The following is an 18,683-nucleotide window of genomic DNA, read 5'->3' on the forward strand; positions in this document are numbered from 1 at the left end:
TCCGTGTAGATGGATTCTACCGCCAACAAACGATGCTCGGAGAAATTGTTTTCTCGCTTATGAATTTGAAACACACTACTATTAGGTTAAGATAACTATTAAAGCTTGAAATTTTTTTAGACTAATCTATTAAAGCGGTTTTATTAAATTTTGCTTTGACTAAAACTAATATCCTCGAAAATAAAAGAGTAACTTTAAAACTCAGTTATTGGTAGACAACATTGTTTAGCAGAATAAAAACAAAGATGAGCCGAGTTTTTTTTTATTCAAAGGTGCTATATGGTTTTAATTGTGTCAGTTTAAATTGGGATTAAACTAGATTGCACAATAATAGAATGTTTTATGAGGAAACCCAAAACTTTATTCACTGAAACACATTTGATTAAGATTATTATAGTTGTGGTGATTTGACTAGTGTGTAGATAGTATGGCTACATTGAATCATGTTATGTTTTAACTAGTTAACAAGCTATCGTAGATGCATAGCAAAGAGGCTGTATCTTACTTGTATACTCGTGGGCCCTTACGTGCGAATAACAGGGCCCAAGTCGATACTATTCAAGTGTCTATCAATAGCTAAACTGTGTAGTTACTGTAATGCCAATGACCCTAAGAGCTATAATATACAGGTAAACGTAATTAAGAATGCTTTCAACAAGAGTCGGTTTCACTAAGTAGGACTTTTACTCGTTATAGTTAACCGAAGATAGCATTTCGTTTACTATTTGCATCATAAAACTTTCGAAAAAGCTACAAACGCACTCGATATAACTAGTGAATTTTAGTCTGGCTGTTCTAACATTAACAAATAAAAATATTTAGCAACCATTACTTCATTTAATTCAATCGGCAGTGACACTTTAACTACCTTTTTTTCCGTCTCACGCTCTTCACCTCGTTGCTAGCAAATGAATTCATTAAGACATTATAATTGAGTACTCAGTTCTTTGTTGAGTATTGTAGATAGTAGCTGCAGCAGAATAGAAATTCAAGCAAATTCCTCGAGTGCTCATCTTCAGCATGATATGATAAAACTCAAAAAGTGCAAAAAGAAGGAAGATGCGAGTCATAGCACTCGAGGATGTTGAACAATTTGTTTAAGCAATGATGCTGGAAATTCTGTTAGCAAAATAAGGTTATCTAAAGCGAAGACAAGTAGCCGACTGAGGCTTTTAAGCTCATCTTAGCGAGTCGCATTTCCTCACTTCCACTTACCACATGTTGGGGTAACGCCAGTGGGTAGGGTGGTACTTAGCGCCCTTGGTAGGGAGAACGTCAATGGCAGCGTTGGAGACGGTGACGGGAGTGGAGTTCATATTGAGAATTGATGAAGTAGTAGATGTTGTTGTAAAGATGGATTGATGCCTCTTTGGATGCTGAAACTGGAGGTTTATGGCCAGCTATTTATGTAACTTCATGCTCCAATTTCCTAAGTCGTGTTCTACAAAGACAGAGTTTGTTCACATTTCTCTTTCACTAATAGTCCTATTGTATCTTCTATTGTATCACAAACACTCAATGCGAAGGCTGCGCCGGTCACCATCATGTTTCACACCCCACACGCTGTGTCTCTTTGTTCTTTGTTCTTTGTTTCTCCTTGCTTGCTACCAACGGGAGAAAGAAAAGAGACCCTGAGAGGAGAATGAGTAAAAAGGGAGGTGAAGGTGACTGTGTGTGTATCGTGAGACTAAAAGCGCCAATAACGTAAATTTCAGAGAATAATGCTGCGTCACCTTCCTCGTTAAAAGTTTTGATGTGCAGGGTACTACATGCTATTCCGTAACTGTTTAAGAGAATAATGTATAAGCTCTTCCTAATAATGAGTTGCATAGATTTTGTGTCGTATACTAGGTATTCGATATTGCTTATCGTAGCGGAAGCACTGGAATTTTCATATACCTAACCTACGCGCTGTAGTCAATACAGCAGCAATTGAACCCCTCCTTACAGCTCCTTTCAGCTGTCCACTTTCTTAATTACAAACATTTACTGTAGACATTGTAGACATTGTAACAAACAATTGTTTTGACTCACTCAAGAACCGCCAGCAACGTAGCCATTCAGTCCGTTCCATCTCGTATCATCTCATCCTCTATTAGAAGCACCCACATCCCCTGGGTGCTTTCCTTGCTCTCTTTGTTTGTTGTACAATTGGTATTATTGTTTTCCTTTTCCTCAAAGAACATAGACTGCTGCTTGTTCGTTGTAAGCAGCACACTTCTATATAAACCTTTGTTCATAACTACACCTAACTACATAGTTTTCCCCAGTCTTTCAACTGTGTTGTCCCTCTAACTAATAGACTCTGTCGAATACTCTGTGGTAGTCACTTCATAATTTCCAACACATAGTCACTAAAAATGTCTGTTTCCATGTGATACGTACTAACAGACTGAAATCCGGGCAATTTCAGTCCTGTAGCTCAGTTGTTGCTCTCGTCCTCACATACTCTCTACCATTACAACTAGACATGTATCCTACGGGTATAAGACCTGTACTGTCCTCTCTCGGCCAGCGACTCTCACAGTCGTTTACAAAGACCACCGTTTCTCCTTACACAGGCCGGTTTGTCCGATACTTCTCCAGGTCTTATCGTTCCAGTCCTATTCGAGGACTGTCATCTACCCTGAGAGTTCCATACCGTAGTTTTCTCTCCACGAACTTAACCTCTCCCTACACCCAGAAACGCACCACCATGTCTGCCCAAAAAACGAGTGTTAATGTTGCTGTTATCGGTAAGAAATAGACACAAAGAGTGCCTTGTTTGTCGCAAAAGCCGGTCTTGAAGCTGGAGTGAATTTTATTCAAAAACTGTATTACTACGTGCAAACGACTGCAAGCGTTACAACAACAGACTCTCTGTCTTCGGTGACATAGACCTTGTACTAACTCTTCACAGGTACTGGTAACATCGGAGGCGAGCTCTTGAACCAAATCCAAGGCTTCAACATCTCTGCCAAGGCTGCCAATACTCCTCAATTCAATGTCGTGGCTATTTCCTCCATTGAGGGCCACTTCATCTCCAAGGACTATTCTCCCATTGACTTGGGCAACTGGAAGGCTGTCAGCCAAACTGGCAACGGCCCTGCCTCCTTCGAGGTCCTTGCTGACTTTTTGGGCAAGAGCACCCTTCCTGCTATTGTCGTCGACAACACTGCCTCTGAGGCTGTTGCCTACTCTTACCCCTTGTTCTTGAGCAAGGGTATCAACATTGCTACACCCAACAAGAAGGCTTTCTCTGCCCCCTTGGCCAAGTACAAGGAAATTATTGATGCCTCTCGTAAGAGTGGTGCTCTTTTGATGCACGAATCCTCTGTCGGCGCTGGTTTGCCCATTATCTCCACCCTCAAGGAGCTCATTCTTACTGGTGATGAAATCCTCAAGGTTGAGGGTATTTTCTCTGGCACTATGTCCTACATTTTCAACAACTGGTCTCCCAACGGCAAGAAGGGTACCGCTGCCTTCTCCGAGGTCGTCAAGGTCGCCAAGGACAACGGTTTTACCGAGCCTGACCCTCGTGATGACTTGAATGGTATGGATGTCGCCCGTAAGGTCACGATTCTTTCTCGTATCGCCGGTCTCGATATCGAGTCCCCCGAGGCTTTCCCCGTTCACTCTCTCATTCCCGAGCCTTTGGTCACTGCTGCCTCCGCTGATGACTTCATGGCCGGTCTTCCCGCCTTTGATGCCAGCATCGCCGCTGTCCGTGAGGCTGCTGAGAAGGAAGGAAAGGTTGTTCGTTTCGTCGGTGAGTCTGACCTTGTGAGCAAGAAGACCAGTGTTTCTCTCAAGTCCTACGAAACTACCCATCCTTTCGCCAACTTGCAACACGCTGATAACATTATCTCTTTCACGACCAAGCGTTACAGCACCACCCCTCTTGTCGTGATTGGTGCTGGTGCCGGTGCTGCTGTTACTGCTGCTGGTGTCCTTGGTGACATGATCAAGATCCTCTCTCAAGTTCGTGCCGCCGATGCTCCCTCCAAAAACTAAGTCTGTGTTTTGAGTCTTTGACCGCCGCGTCGGCGTGTCTCGCTAGTGAGGCATTGATGAATCTCTTCCTTCTACCATGTTCCTTCTAGTATAGACTGACTTTCCCTTTGGCGTGTCACGAAAAAATGTCGACCGGAAGCCGATCTGTCAAGGTACGATCAATGAATGACTGTTTTGTTTCTGCAAGTGAGAGAGAAGTAATTATCAAGATAACTAGAGCAATGTATATTAGAGGAATTTGTTTTGTCTTGTTGCGTTGTAATGCGCAGGAACTCACTAAACCTAGTTAATGCATTTTACGGAAACACTTTATTTTATATAGCAATACACTGTGCTGCTCAGCAGTTTGTAATATCTCACTAACCCCTTTTAATCTTGAGGTTCTTTACAGCTCGGTGTTCCCCACTATTCCACACTGCTCCTCACTAAACACCAGCAGCCCTCCTCTCGCGCCTTTCCTACGACCAACTGCTCCTCCTCTTTCCACTTCACCGTACTGATGGACTTTGAGACTATTGAGGAACGTGACGGTAAGTTCATTCGTGTAATTGACATCAATTAACCCTCAATTAGGCGTTCGTTTCTCGTGGAACGTTTTCCCCTCAGGAAAAGCTGAGAACTCCCGGCTCGTGATTCCAATTGCGTCTCTTTATCGTCCTTTAAACGATCGTTCCGATGTTCCTACGGTGTTTTATGAACCCGTTGTTTGTAAAGCTCCTTGTCATGCAGCTTTGAATCCTTACTGGTGCGTTTTATTGCAATTGCTAAATGCTCTGTAGACTAATGTCGCGTTAGTCAAGTGGATACCCGCGCAAAATTTTGGATTTGTAAGTAGAAATGCAGAAGAAACGGGTTTAAACACTATCAGAATCATTTTCCTGTTCGTTGTTGCTTTATTGGCGATCTACTCAGTTGCAGTCCCTGATTCTCCATACTTCCTTCATCTCTTACCTTTCCTGTTCATGGCTAACAGAACCAGGTCCTTTCTGTCTCCAACGAAACCCATTACCACATCAGTACAAGGACATTTCCAGTTCCAATTTGCCGATTGAGCTTATGGGTCAAAGCACGACCATTGAGTACACCCTTTCTCGTCCGGTGAAGTCGCCTCCGGTGTTCTTGTTCGTAATGGACACAATGCTTGATCAAGTTGAGTTGCAGGCTCTCAAAAGTTCCATCATCGTCACGTTGAGTCTGCTTCCACCCGACGCCATTGTCGGTCTCATCACCTTTGGTTCGTTCGTGCAGGTACACGAAATCTCTTCTGAGCTTATGGCCAAGTCGTACGCGTTTGGCCCAAATGTTCCCTACACGCCCAAACAACTTCAGCAACTTTTGGCTCTCACCGGTGCACAGTACACGGCACATACTCGCTCAGCAGCCATCCAAGAAACTGGAGTGCGTCTGAACTTGGGCGCGGCTGGACGTTTCTTGATGCCTGTCCAGCAATGCGAATTCCAAATCTCTAACATCCTCGAACAGCTCCAGCCCGAGGTGTCCAATGTTCCTACCGGCCAACGTCCCAAACGTTGCACGGGCGCTGCTCTTAACATAGCGGCTGGTCTTTTAGAGCTTACCAGTCGAAACACCGGTGCGAGAGTAATGCTGTTCGCCGGTGGTCCTTGTACGGTTGGAGCGGGACAGGTCGTTTCTCTTGAGTTGAAAGAGCCTATGCGTTCTCACAGCGATATCATCATGAACAAAGCTCAGCATTTCAAAAAGGCCTCAAAGTTCTACACCGGTTTGACTCAACGCTTTGTCGAGTCGGGCCACACGGTGGACATTCTCATCGGTTGTCTTGATCAAATTGGTTTGATGGAGATGGAATGTCTCGTGAATCGCACGAATGGAAACGTTGTTCTTTCTGATTCCTTCAATACTTCCATCTTTAAACAAAGTTTCCAGCGCATCTTTTCCCTTGATGCTGCTGGATTTTTACGCATGGGCTTCAACGCATCTATGACCATCAAATCATCTGCGGACTTAAAGGTTGCTGGTCTTGTTGGTCATGCTACGTCCGTTAACAAAAAAGCATCCAACGTTAGTGATGTGTCCATTGGTTTAAGCGGAACAAGCACGTGGAAAATGTGTTCGTTGTCTCCTTCTTCTTGCTTTGCTATCTATTTCACCATTGCCAATCAGTCCTCTGACGCCATCGTCCAAGCGAAGCAAGGTTATGTACAATATTTGACTTACTACCAGCATTCGTCGGGCACCCAGCGACTTCGTGTAACAACGATTGCCCGTCCCTTCTCCAATATGAAGCTCAACAACATTGCAGCCTCCTTCGACCAAGAGGCTGCTGCTGTTCTCATTGCACGAATGGCTTTGTATCGTGCCTTGTCCACGGATGGTATTTCTAACCTCCGATTCCTTGATCACACATTGATTCGACTCTGTCAAAACTTTGCGGAGTATCGAAAAAATGAACCTGAAACGTTCAGACTTCAGCCCAATTACACGTTGTTCCCTCAGTTCATGTTTCATTTACGCCGGAGTCCCTTCTTCCAAGTCTTTAACAATTCGCCTGACGAAACTTCTTTCTATCGACACATTTTGCAAGTCGAAGATGTGAACAACTCACTCATTATGATCCAACCTACGTTACAGTCTTACACCTTTGAAAATCCCGAGGGTGTTCCTGTCCTTTTGGACTCTATGTCTATTCGTCCTGATGGCATTCTGCTACTTGATACCTTCTTCCACATTCTTATTTTCCATGGAAGCACGATTGCCCAATGGAGAAACGCTGGTTACCAAGACCAGCCCGAATATGCCAACTTCAAAGAACTGCTTGAAGCACCGCGTTTGGAGGTTACGGAGCTGCTTCACGATCGTTTCCCTATTCCCCGTTTCATTGTTTGTGATCAAGGAGGCAGTCAGGCGCGTTTCCTTTTGTCTCGTATTAATCCCTCTGTCTCTCATAATGATTCGTTTGGTTATAACAGTGGCCCCTCTGAAGCTGTTCTTACCGAAGACGTCAACTTACAAAAGTTTATGGAGCATTTGCGCAAGGTGTCTGTCTCTTCATGATCCGTCTTCTCTTGTAAAGAGAGTTATAACGACCTGTATTCTGCTGGAAAATATCCATCTTCCTTAGCACGTCTTTACCTCGTGTATGTTCTCTTAGTATCCTGTTTAATTAAAATTCTTCTTTGTTCCAACAAAGTGTTATAGGGGAAATGAATAGTCAAATTGAACGCTTAAGGACTGTAAATTGTTGTTTCTGCTATATTGAATTGATGAAATATCTTTCCGCGGTATACCCGTGAATTCCGTGGACTAGCCGAAGGTATACTTAATCGGCAGGAATACGCGCTTTCACCGTAGCAACAATTAAGTTCTTAATAGATCATAAAATCAAAGAAACTAATGCCTGAGTCTGTCAGCGAATCATCCGGAAACGATGCGTTGCTGTCTGATAATGCTTCCATTTTTGAAGAGTCGAGTCAAGTTGACGAAGAATATCCCTTCGTGACAGATTTTCTGGACATCTCTTACCTTGCAGGACGTGTTGCAGTGCTGCAGAAAAAGTACAAAGAAAAGGCTTTCGAGGTTAGGACCGGATTCATTAGTTCATCATCTAACGTTGCAGATTAAACGTAATGTCATACGCCAAAAACAGCGCTTAGAACCATTAAAAAACCATTTTAATAGAGAGACAGACCGTTTTAAGAGAAAGTATAATGATTCCATTGATAAACTTCAGGATAAATGGAAATCTGGTCGGGTTGTTCGATTCAGAGACAAGGTTTCTTTTGCATTGGGAGTTGGAACAATTGTACTTACAGCGCTTCTTGTTGGAATGAGCCCCGAACGACTGTATATTCTGTATACTTTGCTACTGTTCATTTTCTTGCCCTTAAGGTTTGTCTCTAATTGGAGAACAAGCAAAGTATTTTCTAACAGAGCTTTCGCACAGATTATTTTCCTATCGAAAAAAGGGTTATCAGTACTTTGTAGCTGACTTTTGTTACTGGGGAAACTTTTTCGTATGTAAAAGTAAAATGGGACCTCTGCTAACTTATTCGCAAGCTGGCCTTTTATATTTGGATGTTCCCAAATAGCGAAAGAATGTTTATTCTTTGCTACGCCATTAGCTATGGAACTCTGGCGTGGTCAGTTGTTGCTTGGAAAAACTCACTGGTATTTCATTCACTGTAAGTAAAAATATCTTGGCTACGAGATAGTCGAATCTTTTTCTAATCTCTGTGATTTTAGAGACAAGATTACTAGCTTGTTTATACATTTTTTCCCGCCTCTCTTATTGCATTGTTTGGTTCATCTCAGCTCAAAAGAATTCTTGAAGCAAAGATTTCCCAGTATCGTGAATTTGGATCATATCAGTATAAAGAGTTCTTTCAAACTAGCAACAATTTCTTATGCCATTTGGCAAATTTGGTATTACTTTTTTATTCAAGTCGGCAAGCGAGATGAAATTGCTGCGGGAAAGCCCACATCTTTTACATGGCTGAAGAAGGCGTATGTTTATGACATATTGTAATCACGGAAATACTTACTAAGCTCTCTAGTTATGCTAATACCGGAATTGGAATTGCCGTCTCATATCTCCCTGAAAGTTTTCATCCGTTTGCCTTTATGTTGATTCAATACTTGTATTCGGTTATTACCATTGCACCGTGTGCTATTTGGTTCCGAAGTCGGCTTTATTCAACGTTGTTTATTACGTTCATTTTCTCGTCTTCCGTCTGGAATGGCGCATCGTATTACGGTATGTCCTTTATTATTACCTATGAAACTCTCTAACGACTTTTACATGCAGTTGATGTTTTTGGACGCAAGTTTCAGAAGGAATTGGAAGCTCTTCGGCAAGAGCTTTTAGAAGATGAAAAGCCTACTGCTACTGCTTCCTCGCCGGAATTGTCCACAAATAACGAATAACGAAAGTCTGGTATTTTTCCAATTTACGTCTCTATATCCGTTCATTTCATATCTAAATGCTATCTAATAAAAATGAATAAAAAAGACAATAATTTATAAGCTTTTAATAGAATTGATTCACCGACTCTTGTTTTGTGTTTGTACCCATTGTTAAGGTTAATTAAAAAGTACTTATTAACACTTAACGAGTTTCATGAATTAAATAAATAATTGTGATTAGCAATAGTGTCACTTCTGTAGCTACTTACGCTAAGTAGTCGTATTACGAATTATTGTCTCTAACTTAGAGGAAAGAAGGTTACAACAAAATTTGTTTTTTTTATTCATGAGTATTTCACTATATAAACAGCAGAATTCTGGTCTCAATGAACTTCAATCCCGATTGAATTTGAAGTTTCGTTAGCGAAAATGCAATGTTCAATTCTCTCGTAAACGTTTCAATTGTAGTGTTACTTTTTTTCAATTCCATTTCCTTTGGCATATGTACTTACTTCCTCTGAACAGTAAGGAAGTATTTCATGTCCATTCGAATTTGATGTAATTCTTTGCTCATCTTTGAGTTTCTGGTCTTATATATTAAAAGTAACAAACCTGACCTGCTTTCCTAACTAAACAACTCCTTCACATTTTTACAAGATTTTATATCAAAAGCCTAGCCATGTTTTCTATTCGTCGTCAGCTAGGTACTCAACTTGGTCGTGTGTGCCTCAGAAGTCGTCTTTTGACTGTAAATGTACCTCTTTTGTCTCATGGGATTGTTAGAAAAAACATACATGTTATACCAAAACGTTTCGCTTCAAGCGAGGCAACTCCTAGCCTTCCTCATGCTTTAAAGAATGAAATTCTATTTGAAAAGAAGTTTTTAAAGAAGATGGAAGGTTCAGTGGATACTGCTAAGTTTACAAAAACTACGGGATTTACAGTCAAGGACGTGCCAGGTCAAGCAGAAGTTGTCTTAGAACGTTCTTATGGACCAGAAAAGTATGCACAGTAATCTTTACATTCATCTTATCTAACATTTCAGAATTGAAGTGAAATTTAATGTACAGAACTTTTACGACGAAGAAGGTGATATGTATCCTGATGAAGAAGAGGAAGACCTGGAGTACGAGAATGAATCTAACAATTTGGATGAAAACCAAGATGAAATTATTGAAGATTACGAGGATGAGACCAGTGAAGATATCTTTCATACGCAACCATGTACCATTTCTATAACGAAGGTATGCATTACATATTACCGACACAGGATGCGATTACTAACAATACCCCATAGCCAAATTCTGGCTGTCTATACTTTGACGCAAACATCGTGGAAGGAGAGCTCGATATTGACAACATTTATTTCTCTAAAGATCCAGAACTTTTGCTTTCTTCTTCTGAAGATGCTAAAACAAAACGCAAAACTGCTTACCTTGGTCCCTCCTTTAAAGAACTCGATGAAGAAGTTCAAAGTTTATTTGAAAACTATCTGGAGGAACGTGGCATTGACTACAACTTGATTGACTTCGTTATGCAAATGAAGCAACCCAAAGAAACAAAAGAATACGTCCATTGGTTACAAAACATTCAAAAGTTCGTAAGCAACTAGCGTGCAACAATTAATGCCTTAGCAATGAAATATTCTATACTCGCAATGTAGTAAGGTTTAACGACAATACCCACCTATGTATCGTTAAAGGAGTCTTATATGTTTAGTTATTACCCTCATCCAAAACCAAAATTTTCATTTCTTATATGTCTAATATAACAATGTCTTTGACAAAATGCAAATGTACCCAACATCTGCCTAAAATTTTAAACGCGCTCAACACTTTTTATCATGTCGCCGCCAAGACGCCGTATCTCTTCCATAACGAGGTCAATGTCCAAAGTTACATTTCCAGATTTTTGTACAACAAATGGGTAATCAAGACTGATTTTGAACGGACGTGGTTCCAGAACTCTAGGATCGAAGACACAAGCGATAAGCCGAGGACCATTCTTGTTGTAGAAGAAGTACGCAACGTCCGAATAAATACGCATTAATTCCTCTACAAAGCTTTTTACAGGGTCGAAACCAGGTCGATTGGAAACGAGCATCTGTAAGTTTTTATACTCAAGCTTGGCTTTCTCTCTGAATATAGGAAGCTTGCTTGTCCGGAGTCGGATAATGCAATGATAAGAAGTTAAAGAAGGTTGGAAAAGTAACTTCAAATCCGGCGTAGTACTCGTCAACAGTTGGAACGATGCTTTTGCAAGCATAGTAATACGATTAGCAATTACCTTTGAGGGAGTAAGCCAACCCAAATACTTGCTTTCCAAATCATATTCCACAGCAACGAAAAATGCAGCATGTGAGAGCGAAACATCATTTTTCCGGTGTTGGTCCATTGCATGTCGAATTTCATTTCTTTGGTCAGCCGTCATATTTTCATTCACATCAACAATTAAGGGTTCAAAACGCCAATCCCATGTCGACAAGAAATAGAGCATTCGACAAAATGCTGTTTCACCACTAGAAGGAACCTGCCAGGAATTTAAATTCACATAAACACTTGCAGCGAGAAGTTCAATAATTTCATCACTAACATGATCTGTGAGAAGATGTGAGTAGAACCAGTGCTTTGCCAAACGAATTGCCTTTGAACAACTCCGATATTTTTGACATACTGCTTGAATAGCAAGCGTATGCCTTGGAATAAATTGGAAATCATGTTCGTAGGCAAACTTTCCAGTTTTCGCCTCTTGTACGTTTTCACGACGCTTTAGTCTCAAGTCCCACAAAGTAAGTTCACGATCATGTCTAAGACGGAAGTTAAAAGTGAATCCATTGGTGAACATGACCTGAAGGAAACAGTTGTTGAACTTTGGTTTGTCATTATTTTCCAGACCAACCATAGCTCTCTCAACGTTTTCTTCGGCATTTAACACTTCAGCCATCTTTAACAAAAATGCGATCTTCGTCTTCTGAATGCTTTCCAAGTCATCGGGCCAACGTGCGGACGACTCAAAGTTAAAAACAACATTAACCGGCGACGTAGCATAAGTTTCTGCTCCCGGGATACGGCTTGAACTGTAACGCAGTGCTTCGTCAGCAGGCACTACATCGGCAATTGCTAAAGGCATATCCTCAAGAGTCATAACAGTTTTCACTGCTTCATGATAAGCATTAAGAACAGGAACAAACTCATGGAATGTGTCAGTAGAGTTTACGAGTGCAGTGCGTCCAAGAACATCACTGAAACCGTCATGAACAAATCTCACACAATCGCCAACGGTTGAAGCTATATGTCTTGAAAGCACCTTTTGAATAATTCGCTGAGGTATTCGACGACGATCCTCGGGCGTAGGACAATCCCAATATACACACTCGGCAATAGTTCCATCCTTAAACTTACGAAGCTCAGAAAGCTCACCCCAAAACTCACGGAAAGCCGCTGCCTCAGCTTCATTTTCAGCCGATGGTCCAATATCGATAACACGGATTGAGACATCTGGGTTGAGTAGAATACCGATACTGATTTCTTTGGGGAGGGCCGTATACCACAAATCCTTAAGCCCCCACTTCATTTGCGTAGCGGAGAACACTGTCAAAAAGTCGATACGGTCACCAAGTCCTCTCTTCAACAACTGATAGATGTCATCCAGATAATTCGTAAACGCAGAATCTGAATCCTTGGTCACATCGCCTTCTTCAACACTAAGTTGTACAGGAATGTAGCCATATACATCATAAAGCATAATAGGCGAGTTAACCTTTGTCAAAAACACGCTGTCAAAAGCGTCCGCATCTGCAGCACCCGTCAAACGCAACGTGTGACGAGCAGCCGATTGCAATTTTTGGAAGAAAACAGGATTGACCTTGTGAAATAAATTAAGCCCCGTACGACCATCGAAAAATGTTGGTTTTGATGAAAAATGGGAAGTATCGATGGATCCATTTGTTTGAAGGATTGAATTTTCTAATTCCTTAGAGGCAAGGAACATAAGCGTTCCTTTAAACAGCTGCACAGCAGGCAAATAAGAAGACAAAGAGAAGCCAGCCGATATGTCCTTGGAACTCATCAAAATGGCTAAAAGAGAGCACCATTCATGGAACCCAAAACCGCATTCATGAACACTAGAAGAAAAGTCGTGTTGATTAAGCCAAACATTACCCAACGCACAGGCGTTAACAAAATAGGGGGAAGATGCAACTTCTTTCACGCACTTAGCATAATAGCCCAGACTTGTGTCCTCGAGAATTGAGTAATTGTATTTAGGCGTGGGGAGAAGTGAGTGGTCTTCCGTGCTTTCAACCGTACGAATACCGTTTTTGTGAGGAAGAAGCTTCTGAATGCGAAAACGTTCGTTCACATACGGAAGTAAACGAACGCGATAATGCTTTTTTGCAGAACCCGTTTGATCCTTAGGAACAATTTCGAGAATAGGTTTTCTCGTGTCGTCGTTCAAAAATGTGAACGAGATTTCACACGAGTCCTTAAGTGACTTCGTGACCTTTCCGGCAATTTTTGCCAAGTAATAAGCTCGCTTATGGAAATAACGAAGGTTCAAATAATCCTTATCTGTGAACAAGTCTCCTGGAATTTCAATCAACAGGTCAATTGACCATCCATCGGGTGAAACACAGGCCTGATCTTGTCCAAAAAGGCCAGATACTTCCACAGACACAGGCGGTTTGTAGGACAACTTTATGTTTGTATCAGTAGGAGGAAGAGGTTGAGGAAATGGAATAATGAGTTTGTAGTCATGTTCCAATTTCTTTTTAGCATCCCAAAAGGGAGCTTCCCGCACTTCAGAAATCTTTCGAATCGTCTTTTTCAGAGAGTTTACGAAACTAAGTGCTTTCGCGACGCGTTTTCCAGAAACAACGACCTCTTTTAGTAGTTCATTGACTTTCAGATCAAACGCACTGAGCTTTGACAAAGTCAAATCCTCAAGAACCTCAGCTTTGTGTCCCGACTTCGGCCGTTTGGTTCGCAAGTCACTGTGAACCTCTGTAACGTCCTCCGAGAATGATGCATCCTGCATTTCTTCATCGGCCTAACGATTCTGTTAGCATATTGAAAAAACATATAAAAATCCCCTACATTACGAGCGTGTTTTGAGCCAGAAAGCTGTCCAGTCTGGTCTTTTACACCCATTGTGAAGTGGTTGGAACTGCTCAGAGAAAATGATGCCCAAGCGAGAATAAGGTTAAGAAACGAAAAAGAAAGTGCAACACAAAAATACACAGAACAGTTGACGTGTGGTCTACAGTTGTTTTTTTTGTTTTAAAGTAACTCGTTCATGAGATAAACGCTGTATATTGATGTTTCTTTTTTCCTTCGCCATATGCTCTCTTGCCGTACTTTTCTTGCACCCTAGAACCAACAACTTATAGCCAGCAAGGAAATCACCTTAATCCAAGGAAATAACGATAATACACTGTTTTAAACCTCTTCTGGTTTTTGAGAAGTAACAGTTTCCTCCACCCTCCCTGTCGTTTGGACCGAGTTTACAATTTTTTTTTCTTTTTTCACAACTCGAGCTTAAGGCTTTTTCCCAACTCATAACATACTCTTGCCTATTAGTTACTGATTTTCCTCGGATTAAACGATATTATGACTCAGAATCTTGTACAACAATTAGCAGGCACTACCCTTAACGACTCCGCGGAGTCTTGGAAGTCGCAATTGCAAACCCCTGGAGTTGATCTCCGGCCAAAAACTGAGGTAGGTAGTTCAGTGCTACGAATACGTCTTTTGCTCAAGTGATTTTGACGCTAATCGATGCAGGATGTGACTAATACTCGAGGAACGGAATTTGAAGATTATTATTTGAAGCGGTAGGTTCCCTTAAGTGGAAGAACTTGTGTATTCCATCTTCTTGTTAGCCATGAATTCACCTTCTGACATGTTGTAGTGAGCTTCTTATGGGCATTTTCGAAGCAGGCTTCGAGCGTCCGTCTCCTATTCAAGAAGAATCAATTCCCATTGCTTTAGCTGGCCGTGATATTCTTGCTCGTGCTAAAAATGGAACCGGAAAAACAGCAGCCTTCGTTATTCCTTCGTTGGAGAAGGTCGACACAAAAAAGAGTAAGATTCAAACACTCATTCTTGTTCCTACTCGTGAGCTTGCCTTGCAAACTTCCCAAGTCTGCAAAACACTCGGCAAGCATATGAATGTTAATGTTATGGTAACCACCGGCGGTACCACTCTCCGTGACGATATTATTCGTTTGAATGAACCTGTTCATATTGTTGTTGGCACCCCTGGCCGTGTCTTGGATCTTGCTGGTAAGGGCGTCGCTGACTTCAGTGAGTGCTCTAATTTTGTTATGGATGAAGCCGACAAACTGCTTAGCCCAGAGTTTACCCCAATCATCGAGCAACTTCTTACCCACTTTCCCAAAAATCGCCAAATCTCCTTGTACAGTGCAACGTTCCCTCTTTTGGTCAAAAGTTTTATGGATAAACATCTCAACAAGCCTTATGAAATTAACCTTATGGACGAATTGACGCTACGCGGTGTTACTCAATATTACGCTTTTGTTGATGAACGCCAGAAGGTGCACTGCTTGAACACTCTTTTCTCAAAACTGCAAATTAACCAGTCGATTATTTTTTGTAACTCCACTAATCGTGTCGAGCTCTTAGCCAAGAAAATTACCGAGCTTGGATACTCATGCTTTTATTCCCACGCGAAAATGCTTCAATCTCATCGCAATCGTGTATTCCATAACTTTCGCAATGGCGTCTGCCGTAACCTTGTTTGCTCTGATCTTTTGACTCGTGGTATCGATATTCAAGCCGTCAATGTTGTCATTAACTTTGACTTCCCCAAGAATGCTGAAACTTATCTTCACCGTATTGGCCGTTCTGGTCGTTTCGGTCACCGTGGTTTGGCTATCAGCTTTATTTCTTGGGAAGACCGTTTTAACCTTTACAAGATTGAGACTGAGCTGGGAACCGAAATCCAGCCCATTCCCGCAACGATTGATCCTTCTCTCTATGTCTTCCCTGATGGAGAGTACCAAGTTCCTCGTCCTTTGTCCGTTTCTCAATTCCCGAACACCAACCTCAATCCCAACCAACCTATTGAATCTCAACCCCGCAACTATGGAAATAATTCTCGAACTCGTCGTGGTCGTAACTACTACCGTGGTAATGGTCAGCAGCGTTCTGGTAACTCTGGTGGAAAGCAACAACAAAGAAAGCCTACTTACCCTGATGGTAACGTTGCAATCACTCAGCACTAAACCATTAAACCGATAAATTTTTTTTATTTAGAGCGGAGCTTTTCATTTTGAAACGCGAAGTTCTATGCTTTTTCTGCAAGTGCAGCTTATTTCCTTTAGCACAACCTTTAAGCAATATTTCTTATGGTTACAGGAAATACATATTCACACGTTTGCCTTGCAAGCGACGTAATTACTTTGTTGATTAGTTACTTTCTTAACACAGTAAATTCATTACGTTTCGTAAACTAAGCCGTATTCTCTATGCCAAGTGCGATTTGAAGCTCGTTCAAAGAGAATGGAAACTCTGAGGACTTGGAGAACTTCTCTAGACAGTTCTTCACTTTTGTCACGTCGTTAAAAAACAGCTGTACTGAGTTTGCTTGAACATTTGTTTGAACAGTAGGTGAGGTCAGCAACAAAAGATCAGTTGTAGCGTCTGCAAATGTTGTAACAAGAAAAGACCCAAACTCGTTCCGTATCTTAGACCAGTTAACTTTTTCAAGTGCCTCTTCAATGAAAGATTCATCTCCTGATTGGAAACAGAAACTTAAGTCGATCAAGGAAGACTGGGAACAAAATTCTGTGTGCAGTTGTAGAGTAAGTTCATCAGCAAGCTTTGCTTGCTTGTCATTAAGAAGTTTCTGCAATGACTCCGTGCCACTATAGGGCTCTATATACGAATAGCAACAATCGACCACGTTTAAAAGAAAGATATACCGCTTATGGGGCAATAAACGCTTGGAACACCTATCACTTATCTCGAAAAGGGAAGAGACAGTACTTTCAAGAGTAGCAACGAGCTCGTTGACATCAACAAACTGAGAAGAATAGGAGTTCTTTCGGACGTTTAGGATAGACGCCAGCGATTTCATAAAACGAATGACAAATTGAGGGGGTAACAAATCCGCTGGAATATTAAGAGCAGATGCCTTGACATGATACAGCTCGTCGTCAATTAAGGATTGCAAACGTTTAAATGCAAAATCTTCCAGACTAGACAAAAATAGTTAGCACCAACACACTGAATGTTTGTTAAACGTACGTTTTCAAGGATGTTAACACCGTTGAGTGTTCATGTATAGTAGAAGATAAAAGTTCGCGATAGAAGCCAAAAATTTCAATGAGGCCATAAATAGTGATGAGATCTTCTGTCTCAAGTATACTAGTCTGCACTCTGGAAACAATAGCCTTGCAAACACCATACAAGTTTTCATCCATAAGCATCTTAGAATTCATTTCAAGACTCTCCAAGCTATCCCACCAGGAGTTCTCTGATTCATTAATTTTCTTTCGCCGAGCCTGAAAGAGAGTCTCAATCAATTCTTTTTCTCCCGCGATAGTTTGATGCAGCCAAGCTATAATGTCGTTTACAAAACGCTTCGGGTCCGGAGCAGAAAGTTCAATGGGACGTGAGAATGTGTTTGGGTCACCAGTCTCCAGTGCCATGACAAAGGCAACGTACAGAACTCGCTGCCGAGCTTGAACAATTAAATCAAGCGTCTTATTTAACATCTCGGGCTTCGCAAACAATGCAGCAAATGCAGACTTCAGGTCTGGATGAAATTCTAGGTTTCGACTTGTTTCCATATCATTTAACTCTGTTTTCACATATCGAAAGAGTTTTTCAAAAGCCTCGTCGATGTATTGGGACATCGCTTTCATTACTTTAGTTGCTGCTTCATTTGTTTCTTCTGCGTTTATAGCAAACAAAGAGGTGCAATTGTTGGATATGGTCTGAGCCTTTTCAAGGATGCTGTAAAACCGCTGGTCCACAATGTCCGACGAGACAAGATGATACACATCTTCTTCCGAAAGAAAGAAGTTTTCCCGGCAGAATTGCAGATATTCAAGTTTCCGTAAAGCTTCGGCTTTTTGATCCTCCAGTGTTTTATACTTCTCGGACAGCTGCTGCACTCCAGATAACTTCTCAAGCACACTCGTTTCCCTCTGTGAATACAACGAGTTTAGTCTATTAAGAAGCGTCTGGATAGTCTCAAGATGCTGTTCTCTCCATTAGTAACTCAATTACAACAATTGCCGACATGGGGGCAGGCTCCACTTACACTTGCAAATTCAGAAAACTCACGAATTACCGTCCCGTTGGTCCACAACGCATCCGTTCTAATATCAATTTGAAGCTGTCGAATGTTTTCATGGTCCACAGCAAAATTGCGTGAATCAAGCTGTCGGACAGACTTGACAAAGTCCTCATCTTTCAAGTGAATTGTAGAAAGCTGCAACAAACGCTGTGTTACTGCCCTCCGAAAAGAGTAACCAGAACCACGAGTGGCACTACCGTTCAGCAGTGCGGTACCTGCGTTCTCCATCCTCGTACAATCTGGTTTGTTCACAGGAACGCGAACGGACTGCCTCTACCGTCCAGGTGTCAAGGTAAGCACACGCTCTCTGAACGGAAGTAACACGTTACCTGCGCAAATGCGAAACGCGTCGCGCTGCTTTCTGTATAGGAGACGGTAAAAAGGAAAAGGACGTTAGTTCTCTGTTCACTTCAAACCATGAACGGGAACAACCCTCGTTAAACTGTTCAAACTTCAAGTGTTAATGGGGGCCACAAGACCCAGGA

At 41.7% G+C, this 18,683-nt stretch overlaps 7 protein-coding genes across 7 annotated transcripts; 5 read left to right on the forward strand and 2 right to left on the reverse strand.

Annotated features, from left to right (window-relative positions):
* Positions 1-1,203: 1,203 nt before the first annotated feature.
* Positions 1,204-3,993, forward strand: SJAG_03152 (homoserine dehydrogenase; the record flags this gene model as incomplete). Its single annotated transcript, XM_002174282.2, has 2 exons — positions 1,204-2,735; positions 2,900-3,993. The coding sequence occupies exons 1-2, from the start codon at positions 2,471-2,473 to the stop codon at positions 3,991-3,993; spliced, it is 1,359 nt and encodes a 452-aa protein (XP_002174318.2). The 5' UTR covers positions 1,204-2,470.
* A 413-nt stretch (positions 3,994-4,406) lies between these two features.
* On the forward strand, positions 4,407-7,253 carry SJAG_03153 (GTPase activating protein Sec23b). The gene is made up of 4 exons (XM_002174283.2): positions 4,407-4,523; positions 4,567-4,738; positions 4,789-4,820; positions 4,973-7,253. Exons 1-4 carry the CDS (start codon positions 4,493-4,495, stop codon positions 7,024-7,026), a joined length of 2,289 nt encoding a protein of 762 aa, XP_002174319.1. The 5' UTR covers positions 4,407-4,492; the 3' UTR covers positions 7,027-7,253.
* A 101-nt stretch (positions 7,254-7,354) lies between these two features.
* Positions 7,355-9,019, forward strand: SJAG_03154 (membrane transporter). Its single transcript, XM_002174284.2, has 7 exons — positions 7,355-7,548; positions 7,589-7,860; positions 7,916-7,985; positions 8,029-8,153; positions 8,215-8,475; positions 8,526-8,725; positions 8,777-9,019. Exons 1-7 carry the CDS (start codon positions 7,366-7,368, stop codon positions 8,893-8,895), a joined length of 1,230 nt encoding a protein of 409 aa, XP_002174320.1. The 5' UTR covers positions 7,355-7,365; the 3' UTR covers positions 8,896-9,019.
* Positions 9,020-9,160: 141 nt separating this feature from the next.
* SJAG_03155 (Mam33 family protein) lies at positions 9,161-10,658 on the forward strand. Its single transcript, XM_002174285.2, has 3 exons — positions 9,161-9,876; positions 9,920-10,118; positions 10,172-10,658. The coding sequence occupies exons 1-3, from the start codon at positions 9,554-9,556 to the stop codon at positions 10,484-10,486; spliced, it is 837 nt and encodes a 278-aa protein (XP_002174321.1). The 5' UTR covers positions 9,161-9,553; the 3' UTR covers positions 10,487-10,658.
* SJAG_03156 (hypothetical protein) lies at positions 10,593-14,226 on the reverse strand. The gene is made up of 2 exons (XM_002174286.2): positions 13,968-14,226; positions 10,593-13,920 (listed from the first exon to the last, which is right to left on the reverse strand). The coding sequence occupies exons 1-2, from the start codon at positions 14,019-14,021 to the stop codon at positions 10,693-10,695; spliced, it is 3,282 nt and encodes a 1,093-aa protein (XP_002174322.1). The 5' UTR covers positions 14,022-14,226; the 3' UTR covers positions 10,593-10,692.
* On the forward strand, positions 14,160-16,695 carry SJAG_03157 (ATP-dependent RNA helicase Ste13). The gene is made up of 3 exons (XM_002174287.2): positions 14,160-14,591; positions 14,655-14,704; positions 14,782-16,695. The coding sequence occupies exons 1-3, from the start codon at positions 14,481-14,483 to the stop codon at positions 16,115-16,117; spliced, it is 1,497 nt and encodes a 498-aa protein (XP_002174323.1). The 5' UTR covers positions 14,160-14,480; the 3' UTR covers positions 16,118-16,695.
* Positions 16,124-18,508, reverse strand: SJAG_03158 (hypothetical protein). The gene is made up of 3 exons (XM_002174288.2): positions 18,163-18,508; positions 17,142-18,100; positions 16,124-17,092 (listed from the first exon to the last, which is right to left on the reverse strand). The coding sequence occupies exons 1-3, from the start codon at positions 18,424-18,426 to the stop codon at positions 16,345-16,347; spliced, it is 1,971 nt and encodes a 656-aa protein (XP_002174324.1). The 5' UTR covers positions 18,427-18,508; the 3' UTR covers positions 16,124-16,344.
* Positions 18,509-18,683: the final 175 nt, after the last annotated feature.

This window comes from Schizosaccharomyces japonicus (assembly GCF_000149845.2).
Source record: "Schizosaccharomyces japonicus yFS275 unplaced genomic scaffold supercont5.2, whole genome shotgun sequence".
NCBI lineage: Eukaryota > Fungi > Ascomycota > Schizosaccharomycetes > Schizosaccharomycetales > Schizosaccharomycetaceae > Schizosaccharomyces > Schizosaccharomyces japonicus.

Bases quoted from the DNA above. Each gene is read 5' to 3' on its own strand.
- SJAG_03156 (XM_002174286.2), bottom strand. From the start codon at position 14,021: ATGGGTGTAAAAGACCAGACTGGACAGCTTTCTGGCTCAAAACACGCT. The intron at 13,921-13,967 runs GTAGGGGATTTT...CAGAATCGTTAG, and splicing joins GCTCAAAACACGCTCGTAAT to GCCGATGAAGAAATGCAGGA.
- SJAG_03158 (XM_002174288.2), bottom strand. From the start codon at position 18,426: ATGGAGAACGCAGGTACCGCACTGCTGAACGGTAGTGCCACTCGTGGT. The intron at 18,101-18,162 runs GTAAGTGGAGCC...TGGAGAGAACAG, and splicing joins AGTTTTCTGAATTTGCAAGT to CATCTTGAGACTATCCAGAC. The intron at 17,093-17,141 runs GTACGTTTAACA...ATTTTTGTCTAG, and splicing joins GTGTTAACATCCTTGAAAAC to TCTGGAAGATTTTGCATTTA.
- SJAG_03157 (XM_002174287.2), top strand. From the start codon at position 14,481: ATGACTCAGAATCTTGTACAACAATTAGCAGGCACTACCCTTAACGAC. The intron at 14,592-14,654 runs GTAGGTAGTTCA...TAATCGATGCAG, and splicing joins ATCTCCGGCCAAAAACTGAG to GATGTGACTAATACTCGAGG. The intron at 14,705-14,781 runs GTAGGTTCCCTT...GACATGTTGTAG, and splicing joins GAAGATTATTATTTGAAGCG to TGAGCTTCTTATGGGCATTT.
- SJAG_03155 (XM_002174285.2), top strand. From the start codon at position 9,554: ATGTTTTCTATTCGTCGTCAGCTAGGTACTCAACTTGGTCGTGTGTGC. The intron at 9,877-9,919 runs GTATGCACAGTA...CTAACATTTCAG, and splicing joins CGTTCTTATGGACCAGAAAA to AATTGAAGTGAAATTTAATG. The intron at 10,119-10,171 runs GTATGCATTACA...AATACCCCATAG, and splicing joins GTACCATTTCTATAACGAAG to CCAAATTCTGGCTGTCTATA.
- SJAG_03154 (XM_002174284.2), top strand. From the start codon at position 7,366: ATGCCTGAGTCTGTCAGCGAATCATCCGGAAACGATGCGTTGCTGTCT. The intron at 7,549-7,588 runs GTTAGGACCGGA...CTAACGTTGCAG, and splicing joins ACAAAGAAAAGGCTTTCGAG to ATTAAACGTAATGTCATACG. The intron at 8,476-8,525 runs GTATGTTTATGA...TAAGCTCTCTAG, and splicing joins TTTACATGGCTGAAGAAGGC to TTATGCTAATACCGGAATTG.
- SJAG_03153 (XM_002174283.2), top strand. From the start codon at position 4,493: ATGGACTTTGAGACTATTGAGGAACGTGACG. The intron at 4,524-4,566 runs GTAAGTTCATTC...ACCCTCAATTAG, and splicing joins GACTATTGAGGAACGTGACG to GCGTTCGTTTCTCGTGGAAC. The intron at 4,821-4,972 runs GTAAGTAGAAAT...TAACAGAACCAG, and splicing joins CCGCGCAAAATTTTGGATTT to GTCCTTTCTGTCTCCAACGA.